The sequence below is a fragment of the Callionymus lyra genome, chromosome 3, assembly GCF_982586985.1.
Source record: "Callionymus lyra chromosome 3, fCalLyr1.hap1.1, whole genome shotgun sequence".
NCBI classification, from domain to species: Eukaryota; Metazoa; Chordata; class Actinopteri; order Syngnathiformes; family Callionymidae; genus Callionymus; species Callionymus lyra.
Window position 1 is genome coordinate 9,387,867 of NC_141820.1, and position 24,519 is coordinate 9,412,385.

At 36.3% G+C, this 24,519-nt stretch overlaps 1 protein-coding gene across 1 annotated transcript in view; it reads right to left on the bottom strand.

Moving 5' to 3' along the window:
• Positions 1 to 24,519, bottom strand: part of gabbr2 (gamma-aminobutyric acid (GABA) B receptor, 2) — a 247,522-nt gene that overhangs the window by 97,497 nt on the left and 125,506 nt on the right. The window contains exons 3-4 of the mRNA XM_087786379.1: positions 22,182 to 22,352; positions 5,069 to 5,170 (exon numbers count right to left, since the gene is read on the bottom strand). Of these exons, the coding sequence (XP_087642505.1) occupies positions 5,069 to 5,170; positions 22,182 to 22,352 (273 nt within the window). The remainder of the gene's footprint in view (positions 1 to 5,068; positions 5,171 to 22,181; positions 22,353 to 24,519) is intronic.

A 24,519-nucleotide genomic window follows, 5' to 3' on the forward strand; every position in this document is an offset into this window, starting at 1 on the left:
TTAGATCCTAAATTATTCTGTTTCATTCATATAAAACTAATTATTTAGTGGCTTTTACCAATCATTACTTAAGGACCCAACTGTTATGTTTCTCAATTAAAAAAGTCAAAACAAATGGTCATCAAATCCTATGTTAAAAACAAAAATATACCGCACATGTGATTACATGTGAACAAAATGTCTATGATCTTTCTTCACCAAAGTATTTTACAAAAATGTCCTTCTTAAATATTTTCCCGAAATACAGTATCTACTTTGTATACATTAAACCTCACCCATAGCTGAGCTCCATATCTAGAACACAAAATTACGTCACTAAGGAAAGGAAATATTTTTTTTATTGAACTGTCTTTGTGCTAATTCAAAATGAACCTGATTGTAAACTTTAAAAGTTTCAGTGTCTTATTTGTGTGTTTTAATATTCATCCTTCTTTTAACTGTGGTCAAAAACTAGCCCCTGATTAACTCTTTCTGCGCGGTGCAGGATCCCTCGATCAGTTTTGTTGTATCTCTTGGTAAATCGATTTTTTTTTTTATTAATTGTTCGTTTTGCTGATGTTTTACGGATGAGTTTGCATGTGTAGTTTCACTATAGCAGATGCTTTCATTCATTTTATGTTTGTTCTGTGTTTGTACTTTTAAAATATTACCAAATTGTCATACTTTAATATGTTTATTGAATTTTTGTATTTTTTCATGAACTGTACGTCTGATGTCATGTATTTATGTTTAATCTTTTTCTTTTTCTACTATGAACTTGCTGCTGTGAAAACTCAAATTTCCCCACCGTGGTACAAACGAAGGAATATATCATATATATATACTGTATATATATTCTCTCTTTCATTAAACTTCAACCATTACTGTTGAAATATTGACTTTGCGTCATCATATTTTCTAGTTTGCTGTCAAACCCATATGTTTTCAGTCCACAGCAGAAGAAGTGAGCATGAATACTTTCAGGAGTGAACTTCATAAAACACCAAGTCTTGTTTTTTTTTGTTTTTTTTTATCGCTGATGCTGACAAACATTAGGAATACATGAGGCGCTCCTTCCTCAGGCTATCGGCCATATGCTGTGTGTTCACAGATCAGAAGGGACAACCAGTCCTGTCATCTAAAGTCCAATTCCTGCAGGCGTTTGCACGTCGAGGTTCCCAGAAGACTTGGAGTTGTTCGGAATAGATAATAGACACAGTGGCGCTGATGAACGGGATTAATAAGATGGACACAAAGTACTGCATAACGTGGGACAGAATGCTGAGGTACAGAGTCAACAGTGGGCCTGAAGGTGAAGCAAGTACACACAACATTTACAACAATTTACTGAGCCACAAAAATGATGTATAATCAGTTAAAATAACCCCAGAGGTGACATGAATGTCATTGTTTTTAAATATGGTGATGCTCAGATCTCGAGATATTCCTAACTCATGATCTTGCCTATAATATAAGTTTCAACCGCCCTATTTACACAAAGACAATGTCAATATAATAGACACAGAGTGTCTTCATTTACCAATAACTTATCAAGAGATTCTTTCCAGCTCAGCCACAAATGGTATTATCTTGCATATTACTCAAATGGATCCCAAAACAAAAACACACCATATCCAGATAACTTGTACTCTCCAGACTCCTGTGAAGACCTGACAAACATTATCTAGTTCAGTGTTCAGCAACCTTTAAAGCCAATTAAAGAGCCAATTGGACCCGTTTCATATATGGAAGAAAAACCTTTTGACTTTAAAGATGAAATATAGTTCAATATAATGTTCACTTTCTCTGTTTGCCTTTAAGCTATAAATACAGTAAATCAACTATAAATAAAATGTCAGTTATTGATCGTTCACTCACAATTTTGGATGGAAAAAGAGGGTTTTGGATTATTTTCAGAGTAATCTGTTCCTTTTAAGAGTTATAGACAAAAATGTTTGTTCATTTTAATGTAGCGCCTGGAGCTCAGTTGTCTTCGTCTTCATCTTCATCCAAAAAGACACTTAAAAAACATCCAAATACCTCCATACTGCCCAACTGTATCGTTCCTGTTGTATTGAAGTCTCAACATTAGGAAGTATTTCGGAAAAAAACTAAAGTCTATATTTTAAACTTGTTTGTAGCAAAAATGTTGAGGTCAAAACGCTACACAAACAGGAAGTACTCTGGGTAAAGATTGTAAGAGCTTCTAGTAAAGACAGTAGATATATAAACTTGTTTAAGTTTTTCCGTTAACAGTTCCTCATGTTACGGCTTTAATACAATAGAGACGTTATGGACAAGCAAATATTTAGATGTTTTTAAGTGTCTTTTTGGACGAAGATGGAGACGAAGACAACTGAGCTCCAGTCGCTACATTAAAATGAACAAACATTTTGTCTCCTTGTCAGGAAGGAGCTTTCTACCCTGCAGTTCATACAAAACTCTGCAGCGAGAATTCTGAGCTGCTCTACTAGAAGAACTCACATTTCTCCGATCCTTAAATCTCTTCACTGGCTTCCAGTTTCTTTCAGGATCAACTTTAAAATTCTGGTTCTTACTTTCAGATCTATTCATGGTCAGACCTTCCATCAGTGATCTGATCCAGACTTACACCCCAGCTCGGGCTCTGAGGTCTGTGGATCAGAATCTACTGATGGTTCCTGAACACGCTTCTGGACCAGAGGAGAGAAATAAAGCGTGACGTGAATGTCATACGAATACGAACATCATGATATACGAGTTTCCTCGAAATGAAAAAAATGTACGTGACATGTCACCTTTGGGGTTCAGTTATATAATACTGCCAACAATCAAAACATTTTCTTTGAAAAGATAAAAGTGAACCTACTTTCACAAACTATTTTAGTCAAAAACCAAGAGCCGTGAAAAGACGGAGCAGGTTGGTAAATGACAGACAACTTGCCGCCTGTCTGTCACTTGTGTATCCAGGAATCAAACAGAAGCAGGAGATCCAGAGGATCACAGAGAGACGCCGTTCCCCCCTTTTTCTGCCTCCCTTAAAAAGTTCACTACGAGAGTCTCTTGAGCGCACAGGATTACGAGAGAACACCACAGCTGTACGGTAAAGCTGTGCGAGGGGTTCTATCCCGGCCCATCCATATGGGCTTTTTTTTTTTTTTTTTCGGAGACGTGATTTGCATATTCAAAGCTGATGGCGAAAGCATGGCGTCAGCTTAAACTGTGAGCCATCAACATTGAACATATATTCTCCAAAGAGCTTAGATTCTTGCTTCGCTCTCCGTTTCTTCGCCGCGCACCTCATGTGAAGCTCAGCGTGCACATGCTACATGGCTGCCTCCACCAATAACGCTCACGTCGCCACGGTAACCGTCATCGCAAATGAACGCTGGGGATGAGAATTTCGTACAAAAAGGTTTTTGCTGATTTAGACATAAACCCTTATCCCAGGGGCCACGTTATATACTGGGACTGTTGTAAGGGGCCGTCAAGGCAAAAACAACATGTTTAAATAAGGGAGAGAAAAGAAATCAACCCAAATATTCCAATATTAAATGATTATATGAAACTCCTTTTTTCGCCAAATATTTACTAAAATCGTTTTCAGGGTCAAAAAAGACAAATAGAAAAGTGAATTATAAGATACGTTTCAGGATCTTAATTGCTCCTAACCATTGTGTTATCTCAGGGTCAAGGTGAACCAAAGGACATAAAGCAAATGTATTTGTGGTATCCCTTGTGTTGTATCAGGATTAAGGTGACCCAAAGGCCTAAAAACAAATTGTTTGTGGTATCCCTTGTGTTGTATCAGAATTAAGGTGACCCAAAAGCCTAAAAACAAATTGTTTGTGGTATCCCTTGTGTTGTATCAGAATTAAGGTGACCCAAAGGCCTAAAAACAAATTGTTTGTGGTATCCCTTGTGTTGTATCAGAATTAAGGTGACCCGAAGGCCCAAAAACAAATGTGTTTTCGGGTCACCTTAAACTAGGGACAACACTAGGGATACCGCAAACACATTTGTTTTCGGGCCTTTCGGGTCACCTTGACCCAGAGGCAACAGAAGGGATACCACAAACACATTTGTTATCAGTTCTTTATGTCACCCTGATGCAGAGGCAACACAAGGGATACCACATACACATTTGTTTTCGCGTCACCTTGACCCTGAGATAAGACAAGGATTAAAAGAAAATCTATATAAATAAAAAATACTTACTTACTTACTTACTTAAATTGTCGAATATTATGTAAATTTGCCTAAAAACTATCTTGAATATTTTTTTTAACCCATAAATCACTCAAACAAATCACTTTAACTCAGCTTTAAATAACATTTGTTTAAAAGAAAAAAGTAGTTTTTAGTTTGTCATTTCCTGTTCAAATCCACTGATTCTCTCACTTCAGTTTATCTTCTGTCCAGTGTGAGGAGTTTGTGTGTCAATATATATGCAGGCATTTTAATACTTTGTGTTTACCAACTTGGGAATCTTTTGACTAAATCTCTTTTGTGGTATATAATTGAACAAGCTACTTCAATCACTCTTCACGCGATTATCCACCAACAAATACTAATTTATTTAACATTAAACTACCATTTTTTCTGATTTTTTTTTAACTTATTTCATGCGATAGAGATTTTTTTTATTTTCAATCAATCCTGTATTTAGGAAAACCAAAAGGTTGTGGTTTCCAGTGGACAACCGGCCATAATGAGCTTCGTCTGAGTACTTATTGTGAACTATTAGCTACTGTTCAACTTCTAATGAAGCTGTTTGCCACTGAGCCCTGGAGACCCACATTTTCCCTTTTCCTGATTAACTACTTTAATGGACTTGTCACGATGACAAACTGACCCAGACATCAACCAACAGCATCCGGCGCACTGGAAGTAAAATACGGCATCTAAAACAACATAATACATCGGAAGGGTATCGTCTATACCGCTAACAGTAACAAGTTTACTACTGCATAATTACTTAAAGGTGATGTTTTTACACCTCTAGCACATGTATTCTTTTCGGTATTTTCCTGTAAAGAAAAGGTACTTTTTTCCTTAGTTAAAAGAAAGATTTATGTTTAACAAATCCACCCAAACTTAAAAGACTCACCTTTAGTTTCTTGACGTTGACACACGGGTCGTTGGAGAAACTCTCGGTATCTGCGATCTGTATATCTGCCTTCTCCAGCTCACTGGTGAGGTCATTCCGCACCTTCGGATCAGGAAAAATAGGCGATAAACGTTAGCATAGCATAGCATTATTGAATGGTAGCAGGTTGGATTGATATTACACAAGTATGTAGTTCATGATGTCCCAAAACTGGCTTAAAAGTACTTGAAATATTGATCTTATCTTTTCTTAAATGTTGAACAAAACTCACAAATCTCTAACATCCAGGGTTCATTTCAATTTGCAGGGTAACATTTTTCTGAAACATCTTTAGATGACTTTATCAAATTTAACTTTAACAAGTCTAATAGTATTTTAATTGTGTCACTGCTGGAGTTTTCATCACTGGGGAATGTAATAACAGAATATGAGGATTAGCCATATCTTTGTGCCAGGAACTAGTCTCTAAAAAAGTAAATGCATCCTCTGACCTTCAGGTTAATAACTGATCCAAGTATGCGTTTGGTGGAAAACTTCGGAGTTAAATAATGAAACTGCAACAGAGATATAACAGCGAACTAACAGCTCCGTGCTTCAGGGCTTTCCTACTTGTATACAAGTAAAATGTGTGACTTTAAACCATATGTTATTACTTTTACGTTTAATTTAACTGTCAGTCAGATTCATAACCCAACATAAAGTAATATTTTAATATTTCCTGAAGACTAAATGTCACTTGTTGTAGAGTGGCCCCTGGTAGATTCACCACATAGTTTAGTCTTTGGCACTATAAGACTGAAACCAGAAAAAAGTTTTGTTTTACCCTCCCAAAATGAAAGACGGATGAAATTGTCAGTCAAATCATGTATAAATACATTTTAGTGTAATCTTTTTTAGCTTGAAAGTGTTAAAGAATTAATTATTTCAGCTATGCAATATTTAATATATTATGTATTTATTCTATTTATAACATATTGCACTATTTTAACTTATCTATATTAATACTCTTATATATACATTCATTATTATATGCAATATTATAAACGTTATATATTCTGTTTATACTATATTGACCCGAGTTCTCTCCAGCACCCCCATGGACCCTCCTACACTCTCCTCTTTTCTCTCACTATATCCTCCCTCACTCCTCTCCTTATCCATCTGTCTACCCCCCCATCCTTCCTCCCAGCCGGTCAAAGCGGCAGGCCGTCAACAATGAGTCTGGTTCCGCTCGAGGTTTCTGCCTTCTGAAAGGAAGTTTTTCCTCGCCATTGCTCACTGTACAGTGTTTTGTTTCTTGCTCTTTGTTGAATTGCTGGGATCTATTTTTCCTTAATCAACTGTAGTCTTATTTCAACTGTATAGTGTCTTGAGATAACTTTGTTATGATAAGACACTTTAAATAAAATTGAATTGAATTGAATTGAATTATTGCACTATTTTTAACTTATTAATATTTATACTTTATACATTCACTCTGCTGTGTTTTTTAACGGTTGCCAAGCAACGAAATGTCATTGACAGTTTCACTGCTGTGTCTTCTGTGCAATGACAATAAAAGAAAGTCTATTAGTATTTTATAGTAAAATTGCTTTAATGAAATGTAAAGTTGAAATGTTTATACTTCATGAGAGAAATTTAATGAAAATTACATAAAATGACTTCATCATTTCAAGTGTTGCCTTCTTGGCCATAATAAAATGCGAGCGACTGCAGGGTTTGATCTTCAGTGGGTCGCGCGGAGACATGTGTCGCTGGTGTGCAGCAGCTGTACGACTGCTTTGATGCATCGATTGAGGGGGAAGATGGGAAATGGGATCGCAGTTGTGGAGGTATCCCACCGTGATGGCGGAGATTGAGGTGGTTAATCTCACTCTCTCTCCCGCTCTGTCTCGCTCTGTCCTTCCCTTCTTCCCCTTCCCCTCCTCCTCCTCCGACCGTTCGTCCTTTGAGCCAACGATGTTACGCCGGGACATTTTCATAGCAGAAGATTGGACTTGTCATAGAAGGAGAACCGCCGGCATACCTTAATAACATTACCCATGACCCCATTCCATTAGATCCACTCCAGAGCCAGCGGTTCTCATGCACAATAGCGGGATCTGAGCCCAGAAGAATAGCAAGTGGAAATGCTGCCATTATTGTTATCAGTTGCAGGAGGGGTTTCCGAGGTTCATGGTTGACCTCCTCTCCGGCTTAATCACTCCTCGACGCCTGCCAAGTTGGCTCGGCAAACCTCCTGCGAGGACTGAACAATCTGACTAGTGTGCGCGCTCAAACATGCATGCTAGAACTTGTTGACATGACAAGATGTATCAGCCCGAGTTAGGGGCAATCTGCGTTTGACCTATATCTCTTCATAAATATACATGGGTAACCTTTTTAAACATCACCCCGGGAGTTATCGTGCGAGTCTAGTTTTCGCCGCATGTTCTTTCGTCGATGCTGAGTGACGTGATTTAAGGCGGCACCGTAGATGGCGTGGAGTTATTGGCGTGGAGTTGGTGAAGTATCTGGCAGTTTTTGCAAAGTTTTGACGACCTTTTCGAATAAAGCTTTGAACTGATCTTTCCCAGTCTGGTGGAAGAGTGACCTAAGGGATCTTACATTGTCAAGTGCATTAATGTTCATGTTGATATGGTGACCTATAGAGATGTTATTGTTTAAAACAAGGGACTATGGATGTCAACAATATGAGTCAAATTTATATAGTTTGTTATGTGAATGAGACAGAGACGATTGAAATAATTAAAAGCTGATAATCTGACAACATTCACAATCGTCTGCTGTGAACTGGAAACTCATCTTCCTGGAATGGGATCTCCAGAAGGATTATTCAAATCGAACTGCCTGCCAGCCAGGCCTTTTGGGGTCGCGTTGGGGCTGGATCCTATCCCAGTTTTATCCGTCGAGAGGTGGGGGACACCCTGGACAGATTGCCAGTCCATCGCAGGGTACACAAAGACACACAACTATTCACACATATGTTGCAAGAACTCTGTCATACATCCAGAAGTTCAAGTTCCCAATCAACTTCTGTATGTTGTTGGGCTGTGGGAGGAAACTGGAGTTCCTTGAGTAAACACAGGCAAAGCAGACTCCACAGGTCACAAGTTGCCTCCTTCCCAACCTGGAAGCGAACCGCCAACCTTCTTGCTTTGAGATTGTTTGCGCTAACCACTGCCCCACTGTGCGCCAGACAATACTTCCTGTTAAGTAAATATACATATAAGTTTGACCCGCGGCTAGGACTGGTGAACTATTTTGGCCCTTTGTGAGATTGAGTTTGACACCCCTAGTATATAGAGAGGGCCATCACTATAAACACATCGATGTCAGGCTCCACATCTAGAGTAAGCCTAGTTGGCCTTACTCATTCTGCTATGAACACTACCTATGGTACATGATGACCAACTTTTCTTTACCTTCTGTATGCTCGCAACAACTCTATACACCCAAAAGTTTGAGTATCTCCGGGTTCAAGAATGAGGGAAAATTGACAGACGGATCGGGGCAAGATCCTCAGTCATGAGTACTATATGGCCTGTCATGGTATAGAACAAGCTGGGCCTAAAGTCCTAGCTCTTAATTTACCAGCCGGCCTTTATCCTAATCTGGTCTTTAAGAATACAGTTTGAGAAACAACTTAAAGGGATCGAAGAGCAGATACAAGCAGCTGTAGGGTATCTGGATTCCCCTTGGGTCATGAGCCGAGTCATTTGAAGGAGACCCAATATGGAACTGCTGCCCTTCCACATTGAGAAAGAGCCATAAGCCTTGGAAATTTCACCTGGTGGATCAGGTAGGTGTTTCGGGCAACCTCGTTCCAGACCAACGTTGAAGTTGCCTGTCTCTCACCTGGCTTGTGGTAGGCTCAGTATTCTAGTTTTCTTTTAGGGGTTTTACTCTCACTACTTTTCCTCTAATCCTTACAGTTACAAAATAGAAACATCCAGGAATAAAAGATGCAAATCAACTCATTTACTATTAAAACTGACCAGATGAAAAAAAAAATCTTAAGTTTTTGATAAAGAAATAAGAAACTGGAAACTCGATCAATTTATTTGAAATAATGACAAAGGGATATTCGATGGTGTTATTCGGCGCTACATCTTAGAAATGGTCAAGAAACACATCCTAAAATAAAAACACAGATTTTATTGCGTAGAAAACAAGTTCTGATATTTGCACTAAGCTGGTACTGGAAAACTTCTGTTTCAAAACCGTATCACACCCTAATACTAACCCTAATACACAAAACTTCAACACTCACTTCCAACATCTCCAGGACAGTATTTTAACACAAGAAAATGAAAACCGTGTACATTATTTGCTAGGAAACAACTTGATCCTTAAAAGAAAGTATTCAAAGTATTGAAGTATTGACTGTGTCTTAGCAACACCAACTTATTTCCCTCAAGTCCAAAAAAAACAACCCTGCGCTGTCATCATCTTCCACTCGTCTGGTCGCCCAAAGGGAGTTTCAAATCACTCCGTACATAACTTACTGCTGTTCAAACATTTCCTCCAATGTTCTGTTCACTGAGCTGAAACAACAGGGAGGCTGGAGTGGATCAATACGACCTGCTTTCGCTCTCGTGGAACAAGCGACTCGGTGGTCCGGACAAGGTGCAATGTGCTTTTGTTAGCAAGCCCCGATTCTAAAAGGTTTGGCTGCGGCAGCGCGTTTGCCGGGGAACTGGCTGGAGCTTGGCTGGGAAACGAAAAGAAAGATGGCAGTTGTTCCAGCTGGAGTGTTGTAGCCGACTCAAAGGTGAGAGGGATTACAGGTAGCAACCAGGGGTCTGGTACACACACGTAAAAGTATAAAAATCCATCGCTCTCGTCTTGGATTCACTTGACTACACAGAAGCAATTCACCTCCAAAAAAAAAAAGAAAGCCAGACGGTGTCAGAAGACGATTGGTTTTTATTTTTCTCCGAGAAGGACGGCCGTGAGTGTGTTAGTCAGTGCTGAGGGAGAGCGTGAGCGGCTTTTTCCTGAATCACAAAAACAACCTCCATTATGTGCGGCGACCCGGGGAAACCCAGGGCACGAATACTGAAGAGAGATAATCCCGTTGATATTTAAAGCCACGACACACACGTGCTGGCGCAGGATTTTACCGAAACGACAACAAATGTGTTTTTGGCAAGAGCTGGTTGAATTACAAGGGGGGTGGGGGGGGGGGGAGAAAAAAATGTAGTTACATTATGACCACCTGCCAAATGTGTTTGTTTACCTGAAAGGAAGGAAAGCAGTGAGTCACTGACGCACTGGGGGATTAAGGCCTGACCTGTGAGTCAGAACAGGCGACTCGAGTCGGCAAGACGACAGCCTGTGGTATTCCAGGGCACGAATTGACCCTTCGCCTCAGGGAAGTATATCAGTGCCATCGGAATATTGGATTTAACAATTGATTACAATGAAATATAAAATGTGTTTTTGTTTTTACACATACAGTTTAATATTCTGATTCCAAAAACTAAAAAAGTACATTCTCTAAATTCAATATTTTTAAAGCGTAGATGTTTAAATTCAATATAAACATGTTGCTATAATAAGGCCCTTGGAAAATACCAAAATTGTAGTGAGCTATGTTCCTCCAATTATGGCTATTTTTCAAATAATTGTCGTTTTTTACAGCTTTTGGCTCACCTTTTTTTAAAGGTTTTTTTTCCCCCCACCATACTTAATATATCGATATTCAATAACACTTTTTTTTTGTAGAGCTTGGATTTCAAATAATATTTAATTTTGATCATAGTTTTTTGGTTTATTGTTATTTATTTAATTGTGCAAGATAAATTAAGAATACATTTTTACAATGTTTATGCAAATATTCACAGGGTTAGTTCAGTTTGTGTTGTATTTAAACTAAACTAAGACTCATGTGTTGTTCTCAGTGTTATCTTGACCTTTTAAGTATCTATTTTATTGAGTATTGTTTTGATTGTTTAAGCTCTTTGTGACCCTGGTCTGGAAAAGCGCTATATAAATATAATTTACTTACTTACTAAACGCTAGATGGCAGCAGTCAATGAAAAAAGAACAAGGAAATCCTGCAAGATCCACATAGTGACTGAGGACGAGAGGATACAGTCGACTCTAGCTGCTTTTCGAGATGATGTTTGGACATATTTTCTCTTCCACTTCTATTCATTTAACCAAAAAGTGAGACGAACAATCACACGTCACTAAAATTCAGTGTCTCCTAAAACAGTTACGAAAATAATAAGGTAAGGTAAAACTTTATTGATTCCTCAGGAGGTCTCCTTCGGGAAATTGTTTAATAATGCAAGTGTATCGAAATGCTAGGGCAGTATGAGCTGAATATATATCACAATGAATCGTATCATGACCTGAAAATATCGCATCATGAATTTAGTGTATGACTACAGCGCTAGTTTTCAATACTGGTGGGTACAGATACAACAAGACCAAAAAATAACTCTCAATTTCAGTGCTTTGTTCTGGTTTCGGTTGCATTTTCCTTATGAAGCATTTTTTTCTATACACTTTGAATGTATCTTAAAAGAAGATAGAATCCGTGAGTGTCTGGTATGATGGCAGTATTATAGCAACAGCATTTTAATACTGAATTTAAAAGGCTATGAATTGAGAAATATACAATTTATAACACATATTTTCAAATTATTTGAATTTTAATATCAATGTCTATGAGTAAAATTGTCTAAAAAATATATATATATTTTTTAACTACAACAATTTTCTAAATTTATCGAAAAAAAATAATAATATTAAAAGGAAAAACTTCAATATACAAATTATTCAAATTATTTAATAAAAAAAAAATATCATGAAGTTCTAACGTTTAATAATGTTAATTTCAATCACTATCCACATGGCACTGCTATATTTTCATACTTGTGTACAGCATCAAAAATGAAACTTTGATTAGAAGATTGTCGTTTATTTGCTTCAGAGTTTTTTTTAAAATGTATTTAAATGCATGAGATGTTAGCCTTTCCATCAGTGGACCAGTGTTTGACGAGGGCTGCGACCTCGCGGCCATATTCATATCCTATCCACGCTCATAATCAGAGCGGAGATGTCACGTAGCTCACTTAAACATCACGTATCAGAGCGGCCGGATAATTGCGAGCTCCCTGACGCAGAAGCGAGTGGTTTTGATGATTAAGATGGTACCAGTAGAACCCTGCGAGGCAAACAGGCTGCGGCGGTGTAACCTCGAATCATTAACATTTCATTTCCTTCCACAGTCCCAGCGCAGACAACAGTCACGGCACGGAAACGCTCGCAGACATGCGAGTCGATACTGATGCCCTCTAGTGGCCGTCACGACGCGGCTCTTTGGTTTTTATAGTTCGCTACGATGATGGATGGATTTATTGATGAGGCCAGACATCGACTGTGATGTTTAGCTGGCTCATTGACTTTAATGCGAGGGAGGGAAAAATGCGAGTTATTGGCTTTTCAGTTGTATTTATATTAGAATATGTTTTATAGTTTATGCCTCGTGTACATTGGTGGTCCCAAACCACCAGCCTGGGACATTTTGTACTTTATATTTTTTATTATAAAATCCTCCTTCTAACTTTTAACACCAGAAGCCCCAGAGAGCAGCCAAATCTTCTCTCTCCTCTGGCTGGAAGCCACCTGTGGACACTCATTTTGTTATGTAAACGAAGTGATCATTGTCACACCACAGGAGGGAACCAAAAAATTAGGCTCATTTCACAGGCTTATTCACTGTGGTTCTTGTTTTGTCGTTTTTCACTTAAAAATGTTTTCACTATTAATGTTTAGTCTACTTATGTCGAATAAGGGTTGGGAGTATTGTCAGAGTAATCTGTTCTTTTTAGAGTCTTCATCCAAAAATACACTTTTAAATAGTGTCAACAAAACTCCTGTTTTACTGTTGTCTTTTTCACTGTTTCTAATCTGTTTGTATAGTTTCCTTGTGTGCTTTTGATTGATATGCATTCATTCATTAATTCTGTCTTAAAGGTGTTTAATTTAGACATTTTGAAAATTTCATACAAAATGCTATGAATTAAAGAAAAGGGTAAAGAAAATCAGGCTGACATTAACATTTACTGACTTAACATTTTGACCCTTGTTGTCTCTGGGTCAAGGTGACCCAAAGGCCCGAATACAAATGTGATTGAGGTATCCCTTGTGTTTTCTCTGGGTCAAGGTGAGCCGAAGGCCCGAAAACAAATGTGATCGTGGTATCCCTTGTGTTGTCTCTGGGTCAAGGTGACCCAAAGGCCCGAAAACAAATGTGATTGAGGTATCCTTTGTGTTTTCTCTGGATCAAGGTGACCCGAAGGCCCGAAAACAAATGTGATCGTGGTATCCCTTGTGTTGTCACTGTGTCAAGGTCAACGACCTTGTCCCAGAGATGACACAAGGATTAAACAACATATGGTTAAGATGTAATTAAACAAAGGTATATAACTATACATTTGTTTTGTGTCTTCTGTAAAAAAAAAACACAACACTGACATGATGTAGCGCTCTCACTACGGTCCTAGATGACTCACAAAAGAAGTCATCCAGAGAAGAATTTAAAGCTTCATGATTGTTATGTACTACAAGACACCAAACAATGGCTCACAATGGAGATGCTTGGATTCATGAGCGGGCGGTCAAAAAAGACAGATGTGCGGGACCCGAACAAAATCTTCTGCTACATTTGTCACCAGACGTAGAGTAATTAAACACTCGAGCACAGAGGGTTGCAGGCAGAGGACACTTCCTAAATCCAGCTCGGTCAGATGACAAACCTGAACGACGATGGATGACGGCGTGTCCCCGGGTGAGCTCTGTTTGTCTGGCAATTATGTTGATTACTGTGTGCCTTTATTTTTGTGTACCTGCGCGTGAAGACACCTTCAACAGCAAATACTGCTTCACCCACAGTCACGCCTCCAATAAACCAGGAAGTGTGTGTTTTGGGAGGGTTCGATAAATAATGATCAACTGGATTAGGGATAAAGAGAGAGTAGGACTGTAGACCAAGGGTCTCCAACTTCAAATATATATTAACCAACAGGAAATAGAAGTGATTGCGATTGATGGGAAAGTCCTGAGCAAGTGAAAGTATGTCCGATAAACTACTTATCATTCTCTCACTGACTGTATTTCTTATCACTTTGTGTGATAAAGGAATGTGATGATGCTTCAAACCAGGTTTCTGAAGATGTAAACGTCACTTGACCTTGAGGATTAGAACTCATGCAAGTTTGTATTTGGTGGAAACATTTGGCGTAAGATAACAGCTTGAGAAAACAAAGATATAAGAGCGAACTAATAGCTCGGAGCTACAGAAAGGATTAAGACAGACATGTAAACTCTGTTCTTCTCTCTCCTTGCAAGTAAAATGAGTGACTTTAAACTAGATCTGATTTCTGTTCTTTGTTTAAGTAAAAGTGTTTATTCAGATTCCTTACCTGACAGCGAAATTTTATTTTCAATCTACGCTCTTTTTCTTTTAAGAAATGTATCTTTGATTTATAAAGTTTATAAAAAGAAAAAATTCAAATTAAATCTGGTCAAGGGCCACAAATGAATATGTCTGGCTAGTACAAGAAGGAAAAGGGAGTAATAAAAGTAGATAATAAGTGCTAGTTGTATAATTGCAGTAGCACAACTTGTATTTTCAGTAGTCGTAGACATACCAGTAGTATTTTGTTTTGTCATTTTTACTGAAAAACTGTAAATTAGCGGGAGTCATATGAAACAGTAACATTACTGTAGTAATAAAACAGGAGGAGCAGTAAAAATAGAAGCGAAATTAGCAGCGTTGGGCTTTCTGGTGATAGTTGTAATAGTAGTACTAGAAATGGTTTAAACTTGGTATTAGAGGCAGCAGTAGTACTAACAGCATGACCTGCAATAGAAGCAATATTTATATGAAAGTAGTATCAAAGGTTAAAGGCAGTACTAGTAGTATCATTAGCGTAAGCAGTGGTGCTGAAGCTAGAAGTAATAGTCACAACAAATCGGGCAAAATGGTAAAAAGTTGTCACAGAAGATGGTAGTAGTTGGAGCGGTAGCAACATTTAATAGAAGTAAAAAACTTAAAAAGTATTTAGGCACAATAAGCAATAGTGGTACTTGTTTTACTCGTTGTTGTGTAATTAGTAAAAGGTATAAATAGAAAGGTTTTTGCCACAGATAGTTAAAAATACAAATGGATATTGGCAACAGTAATGTAGATAATTAAAATAACATAGACGTTTGGCATGTTTTGAAGCAACTGGTAGATTTAAATTGTATTTATTTTTCACATTATTATGAATTAAAAGGTGTGTAGTACAGTGTAACTATTTTCTCAGTGCTCAACTGTAATTGTCTCTTATTCCATTAAAGATAAACCACCTTAATTAAAACCATTAACGTTTCAGTTTCACTCTTACCCAATATGAATCAATTAATATTGATAACCCTCTCTTTATTAAGGCGGTTAAAAACAGTGATTACTCCATCGGGGCAACAAACCCACCCATAATGTTTTATTTGACGCAATAATTCTAAACCTTTTTCTTCATTATTAAAGTGTTGAAGACCCCAAACAGCTTTTAACGGCTTCACGACCCATAAAACGGTCCTCGCGAGCCGATCTTTTTACGATGCCCGGGATCGCGGTCGCGCTCCGAACTTGACGGAGGATTGCGTAAATAATGACTTGTGGAAGTGATGGTTGCATATTTGTAAATCAGGATTAGAGGCCAATCTCGTGGCAGGTTGATTGAATCGGGCCTTCCTTCCTTTTCCTGCCGTCCTAAGCCCCTCGGTGCTTTCAGGAGGGGAGAGATAAAGGGATTTGGGCTCACTGAGATTTGCACTGAGACTTCAGAGACGCCCACCGTCCCAACACACACACACACACACATATACGCCTTCTTTCCTGAACTTACACATGCAGGTTTCTAGGCGACGCTCTTCAAAATACTCTTATACTAGAGTAAAAGAAGGATGTATAACCCTTGTGTTATCTCAGGGTCAAGGTGACCCCAAGGCTCGAAAAACAAATGGGTTTGAGGGTCACCTTGACCCAGAGACAACACAAGGATACAGAATATAAATGAGTAGATAACCGATCATAAAAGAGTAGAGTACAGATTATAAATAAGTAGAGTACAGATTATAAATGAGTATATTACAGATTACAAATGAGTAGAATACAGACGATAAATGAGTAGAGTACAGATTATAAATAAGTAGATACAAGATTATAAATAAATTGATTAGAGATCATAAAAGAGTAGAGTACAGATTATAAATAAATAGAGTACAGATTATAAATAAGTAGAATAGAGATTATAAATGAGTAGAGTACAGATTATAAATAAGTAGAGTCCATATTATAAATTAGTAGAGTAAAGATTATAAATGAGTAGAGTAGAGATTATAAATTAGTAGATTACAGATGATGAATGAGTAGAGTACAAATTATGAATGAGTAGAGTAAATATTATAAATAAGTAGAGTACAGATTATAAATAAATAGAGTACAGATTTAAAATAAGTAGAATAGAGAATATAAATGAGTAGAGTACAGATTATAAATAAATTGAGTACATATTATAAATGAGAAGAGTAGAGATTATAAATAAGTAGATTACAGATGATGAATGAGTAGAGTACAAATTATGAATGAGTAGAGTACATATTATAAATGAGTAGAGTACAGGTTATAAATAAATTGATTAGAGATTACAAATGAGTATAGTACATATTATAAATAAATAGAGTACAGATTATAAATAAGTAGAATAGATATTATAAATGAGTAGAGTACAGATTATACATTAGTAGAGTAGAGATTATAAATGAGTAGAGTACAGATTATACATAAATAGAGTACTGATTATAAATAAGTAGAGTACAGATTATAAATAAATAGAGTACAGATTATAAATAAGAAGAATAGATTATAAATGAGTAGAGTACAGATTATAAATAAGTAGAGTCCATATTATAAATGAGTAGAGTAGAGATTATAAATAAGTAGAGTCCATATTATAAATGAGTAGAGTAGAGATTATAAATGAGTAGAGTACATATTATAAATGAGTAGAGTAGAGATTATAAATTAGTAGATTACAGATGATGAATGAGTAGAGTACAAATTATGAATGAGTAGAGTACATATTATAAATGAATAGAGTACAGGTTATAAATAAATAGAGTACTGATTATAAATAAATTGATTAGAGATTATACATGAGTAGAGTACATATTATAAATAAATAGAGTACAGATTATAAATAAGTAGAATAGAGATTATAAATGAGTAGAGTACAGATTATACATTAGTAGAGTCCATATTATAAATTAGTAGAGTAGAGATTATAAATGAGTAGAGTACATATTATAAATGAGTACAGATTATACATTAGTAGATTACAGATGATGAATGAGTAGAGTACATATTATAAATGAGTAGAGTACTGATTATAAATAAATAGAGTACAGATTATAAATAAGTAGAATAGAGATTATAAATGAGTAGAGTACAGATTATAAATAAATTGAGTCCATATTATAAATGAGTAGAGTACAGATTATAAATGAGTAGAGAACAGATTATAAATTAGTAAAGTACAGATTTCAAATAAGTAGAGTACAAATTATAAATAAGTCGAGTAAGTAAGTAAGTAAAAGAGTAATATTTGTAGGGCGCTTTTCTAGACCAGGGTCACAAAGCGCTTAAACAATCCAAACAATACCCAGTAAATAAGTAGAACACAGATTATAAATTAGTAGAGTACAGATTATAAATTAGTAGAGTACAGATTATAAAAATGCAACATAATAGTTCAAAAATTACATGAACTATTCATGGCTTTTTTAGTTTAGAGTAGGAACACATGAACACGATGACAGGTTCCATTTTGAAAACAAAAACAATGTAAATATAATATTTCTGAGCACTTTTAATTGCAAGTAAATATAAACAAACGCAATAACAACATGAACACACTGATCCGATTCAAATTGTCTTGCATTGTAAGATTTTTGCTTCCAAAAGAAGCAAGAAAGAAGAAAATCAAAGGCAGTTGTGAGCGTGGGTGGCGAAGTATTAATTCAGTCAACGAGAAGAGAGTAGACGAGTCGAGCATTTCAATGACGCCGCCCACTCCAGACGTATTGGCTTGAGCTCAATGAAAATGGCATCTATCAAGTTAGATCTGTGATCGTTGCTGCACGACTCGTTCAGGAGACACGAGGCTTTTGTTCAAACCCTGAGACACTTTTGTGTTACATATTTCTTACTTTGTGACAATAATCAGTGAGGATTTCTGCATGAAATGTACTTATGTTGATACTAAACCCTTTTTAACAGTATTATCAAGACGTTACACACAAATATATCTCTTTTTATTTTCTTTTAAAACCTTTTTTTAATAGTTATAACGTAGCATTTTGACTCAACACAATGAACCCTGATACAACTCGACACCTTTTATTGTCGTTACCATCCTTAAGATCCTCCTGTTGTGGAAACAACATTTTTAAATAATATTTAAATGTCACATTGGTGAGACTTTGGTTGCTATGACAACCTGCCACGAGTGTGTTGAGACACACACACACACACACACACACATCTGAGCTGTAATCACATCATTTATCCTCTGACTCAGACCTGCTGGTTCTCTCTCTAACAACGTTCAGGCTGGAAAAAAAACAAAAATGATTTAGCAAAAAAATGGTTCTTTTTGTTTTTATTACATTTTGGCGGGAAAACACTCTGCTTGCTTGAAATAAAGATACGCAGGAAAATAATAAAATAAAATATCAGCAATTATATATAATTATGTGTGGTTATTTAGTCACATTATTCTTTTATAATTTAATACATTTGTCTGCTGCGCTTTTTTCCATCGTATTTCTATGTGTCATTATAATCACGACTTTAAAACTTTATCGACACCACACCGTCACAGAAGAAATGTTGTTGAAGGTTCAGCTGATTGAACCAGATCTCGTTCAATTATAAAAATGAACCAATCGGCTGCTTTCCTCCTCATAAGCTCCACCCATTTGGGCTGAGCACTAAAGGTTTTAGTTGGGATCGAACAGCTGTCAATCAAAACAGCTGATTTGGTGTTATGAATATTTGCGTTTAACTCATGAAATGTTGCAAAGAAGTTTATTTAAACCGTAATCAGTACTGATTACAAAGTTGTGAATTAAATTAAATTAAATTTTTCATTTTCATTCATTCACTGGATGCGACGCAGATAAAATAGAAACCAATCCTATTGTTTCCTTTTCCTTTGATTGTATTTTTCAGAACTAGTAGAGTACATATTAAAAATAAGTATACTATAATAATCTGTAAATAAATACGAAGAGTACAGATTATAAATAAAAAGAGTACAGATTATAAATTAGTAGAGTCCATATTATAAATGAGAAGAGTATAGATTATAAATTAGTAGAGTATAGATTATAAATCAGAAGAGCATAGATTATAAATGAGTAGAGTACAGATTATAAATGAGAAGAGTATAGATTATAAATTAGTAGAGTACAGATTATAAATGAGAAGAGTATAGATTATAAATTAGTAGAGTATAGATTATAAATCAGAAGAGCATAGATTATAAATGAGTAGAGTACAGATTATAAATAAATAGAGAACAGATTATAAATAAGTAGAGTACAGATTATTAATAAGTAGAGTGTAGATTATAAACCAGTAGAGCACAGATTATAATAAATATAGTACATATTATTAATAAGTACAGTACAGATTATAAATTAGTAAAGCACAGATTATAAATAAGTAGAACACAGATTATTAATGACTATATTACAGATTATTATTAAGTAGAGAACAAATTAGAAATTAGAAATGCACAGATTATAATTAAGTAGAGTACATATTATGAATAAATAGAGTACAGATTATTAAAATAAAACATTTACAAAAGAGACCAAACACTGTATAACACATGTATAACACATGTAATACACAAAGACACAATTTCCTATCGTAGTGTCACACGTGTCAAACTCTGGATAAAATCAGCCAATTCATTCAAAGAAGATTCATGTTCATTTCATGACCTACAGTGTTTAAGATAAGATAAGCGACAGAGATCATCCATCGTATGAGTGTTTCCGATACAAGTAAAAGCGAAACGATCGAGTCTCAAAGAAAGACTCAATTTAGTTGACGTACGTTTTGTTCTACCCGTGCCAGAAACAATGAAGGCAGTTTTTCTTTTGTAATTTCCTGTGGCTATTATCCTCTGCACCTGTTCGACGCGCTCCTGTTTTCCATTTTAATTATTGTGATTGTACAATCATCCCCATTTTCTCTGCTTGAAGTAATGATTCTGTCCGTCCAGACGAGCTCATCACTCCATCATCGGCGTAGCAGGAGACGGCGAGGAACATTTACAGCGGCGATTATTGAAACATCAATATCAATTTAATGCGTAAAGAAAAGAATGAACTATCCCGTAATTATCTTTACTGACTAACAGAGGAATTAAGGAATGCACGTGGAAATCTGAAACAATGATTTTAATGGCGCACCATTATTAAAACATAACTTCAGAAGCCTCAATGCTGTGTGAGCTCGATGCGTCTATGGAGGGCGATTAGTGCCACAAACCCACGAATTAGGAAATTAAAAAATTGATACATATGCACGATAAAAACTTCACACAGAGAGAATGTAAACGAGGCTGTAGGACTCATCTCTACAGCCCATCCAGAATAAACTATCAATATTAAAAAAAACCTTGGCTCTACAGTACAATAATAATACATTTTGTAGTATCTGTTCCCTGAGAAGTTAGACTTGAAAGTGTATGGCAGGTGAATAATTATTATTTTAAGTGCATCAACATTAGATACGATAAACCCTTGATTTTTTAACAATAACAACCATTTTTTTGTTCAGTTTTTTAACTATTAATTAAAATAAGAGTTTAAACTCTTGCCTTGTCTGGTTCTGCTCAAGGTTTCTGTCCGTTTAAAAGGACGTTCTTATCTCCTCACTCTCCCTTATTGTCATTTTATATAGCGTTGTCTAACTTGTGATAACGGTTAAGATTTAATTGACTGTTTTAATTGATATGAATTGAATGTCTTCGCATCCAATAGCTCAACTTTAAGTCTAGTCAAAATTAAACTCGAAGTATAATTCAAATGAAAAATTAAACTTCACATTCGGTGAGGACATTAGAAAGGAATACGTATATTTGTTTTAAATACATTTTGCAACAAAAAAACACAGTTGACTTAAATAAAAGAGATGACCAAGGAAAAAAAATGTCCTTTTTCTTTTCTTTTTTCCTGATTATGAAACTTTTAATTCTATTTTTCCATAGATATTTGACTCTTTAGGACGACATCCACATATTTCATGTCTTAGGTATCGGAGTAAAATTACATCTTCGTGTTTTGATGAAAAATTTTCACTTATGGTCATTTCTTACAAATCGGAAGGTTACGTCATTATTTAAAATTGTTTTGACTGATGAACTAATATATGACAATTGTATCCATTTGTATACGTGTACTTCATGTGCTAACCCCCAAACAAGCTTAATGTAAAAATATTCACAGCAATGTTGCGATAATATCTTTATAGAAGTGACGTTTTATGACTTATTATTGAGAAAAAAAACCGAAAAAAAATAAAATAAATAGATACATTTCTAGATCTATATATATGTCACAGTACAGATTGGAATCGTACTAGGTTTCTAGTGTTCTAGTAGAGATTGGAATTCCAATCCGTACTAGTACAGGATTCCAATCTCTACTTGTAGGATCTGGAATCCTACTAGTAGAGATTGGAATTAGAATTGGAGATTGTCCTGGTGGAATTCTCACTTGATCTAGGACAAATTCTACAATATAGTAGTAGAATTCCAATCTCTCCTAGTAGAGATTGGAATTCACTAGTAGAATCTGGAATCCTCCTAGTACAGATTAGAATTCCAATCTGTCCTAGGAGGATTCCAGATCCAACTGGATTCCAATCCTTACTTTGACACATATATATATATATATATTATCATTAAAAGTCAAATAAACAGAATCATTTCTTGTCGATAACTCAAGATAAGGACGAGCAGTTGACACTGACCTCGGAAAACCTCTGGACGTCCTGCGTGAGCGTCCCCACGCGGCTCCAGTTGTAGTAGTTGAGGAACTTCACCACGGCCGGGTTGACGGCGTTGTCGGACGGGACCGTGCGGAAGAAGTTGGGGTACTTTTTCTTGTCGGCCAGCACCGGCGTCGTCGCGGCGAAGGACAGCTGGAACGACGGACAGAAGGGACGTTAGTGACACTTGAACCCAGAACGCAAATATGTTGATTCCATCTTTTATCCTCAGAGAAAAAAAGTGACGTTTAAAATTCAACATAATTTAATGATATTCTATAATATTCATCGGCAGAATAAAAAGAAGGCAGATGAACGGATTTCAATATTTTCATTGAAGGTTAATAATGGAACGTGGAACAGACGGTGGGATTTTTCAGGGCGACCATCTGGCTCCACAAATCCTTTGTAGTATAGAACAAGCTGTTGTTGCCATCATTTGCAATATGTTTCGCCATCAAGTTCCGGAACGCTACTGCCATCTGCTGTAACCTTTAACTCTTTCTGACCAGGGAAATTAAATAAATGCTCAAACAGGAATCAAATCATATCAAGAAAAAAAAAGTTTACGTTTTTCCAGTATTTTTCTGATTCATATGTGAACAAATCGAAATCACAAAAAACACAATAGTGTCAGTAACTATGAAGGTAAGTATTAGTGTCGCCTAGATAATATTTACAATTACAAATCTGCCAAAAAAAGGGAGTTTTTATTTGTTCCTGTTTTTGTTTTTTTTAAGATGGCGGTGCACAGTAGTGCAGCAGCTCCTGGGTTGACGGAAAATAAAAGTATAATTAAAGATTACATTGCTCCTAATTTTTCATGACAATCAAAGACCACATCAAAGACACATGGAAGGCAAACTGAAGCATTGCACACAGAGACTAAGAAAACCAAGGTTTTACACAAAAATCTTATATTTCTTTCATGGTTTGTTATTCAATAGAATTAACAATTAACATGAACTTATTCATGGTTGTTCATTTTTTTGTTGCAAGTGAACTTCAGGCCACTAGATGGCAGCAGTCATTACTTTCTCCGCAGCTATAGGAACAATGAAATACCACGAGATCCAGGCGATGACTGAGGATGAGAAGATACTCGGACTCCAGCAGCTTTTAAAGCTGATGTTTGGACATATTTTGGTTTGAAAACAAATGAAAGCGACTTCGTCAAGAGTCATGTGGTCTGTAAATTCTGCAACACCAGAGTAAAGTTATCAACAATACTACACAAATATACTTGTTACTACAGTATCACAATGTATTGTTATACATCGTAATACACCGTATCGTTGTCCTTATATTGTGACACATATGACATGGCAATGACTGAGGACGAGAGGATACAGTGACTCCAGCAGCTTTTAAAGCTGATGTTTGGACATATTTTGGTTTAAAAACAAATTAAATCAGTTACGACTTCATCAAGAGTCATGTGGTCTGAAAATACTACAACACCAGAGTCAATTACTGGACAATACTACAAATATATCATTGTTACTACAGTATTACAATATATCATATCGTTGACCCTGTATCGTTATACGTATTGTATCGTCAGTCTCTTGCCAATAAATATTTTGGTTTGTTTCAGGAAGTGTCTCGGAGGAAGACTTTTTAAAAAGTAAGACACTTTCCCATCAGTTCATTTAATGAAGAATATGAATCAGAATGATGTACATACTTTGTAGAGATTAAGCATCAACTTGTGATTCATGATGCAAGTAAACACCGGGTTATTGTTATGACACCGAAGCTGCTGCAGCACAAATGAGCCTCGAACGACGTCGCTTTTTTCTTCGCTTCAATCTGTTCCATTTGATTTTAGATGAAGGTGCGAAGCCATCAAAGTGTTTTCTGTTCCTACAACATGACGGTTTAATTATTCAACTTGTAGTTGCCACGTACACATCCTACAATTGGCAACAAAAAAAAAGACCCTGAAACAAAAGTATCTTCAGTTACAAATCGATTATATCCGGCGACTGAGTTGGAGTTTGTCTCACGACTGGAGCTGGATCTAAACTGGCCCACCGGACTAGAGACGACTTCAAAGGCTCCCTCCATGCGTCGCTTTCATCTTCTTTTAGCTAAAGCCCGTTTGCACCCCCCACAACGGCAGACGCTCCCTTGGATCTCTGAAGGGACTTTAAGGATAGAAAACTGATTATTCCAATCCTTGCTTCGTCAACATACGATAAATAAGGTCAAAAGTAGAAAAAGCAATTTGCCTTCAACTTGTTTGTTTGTTTGTTTGTTTCAAAAGATTCTGTACTTTGAAAAAAAAGCATAAACTGATGTGATTATATTGTTTTTA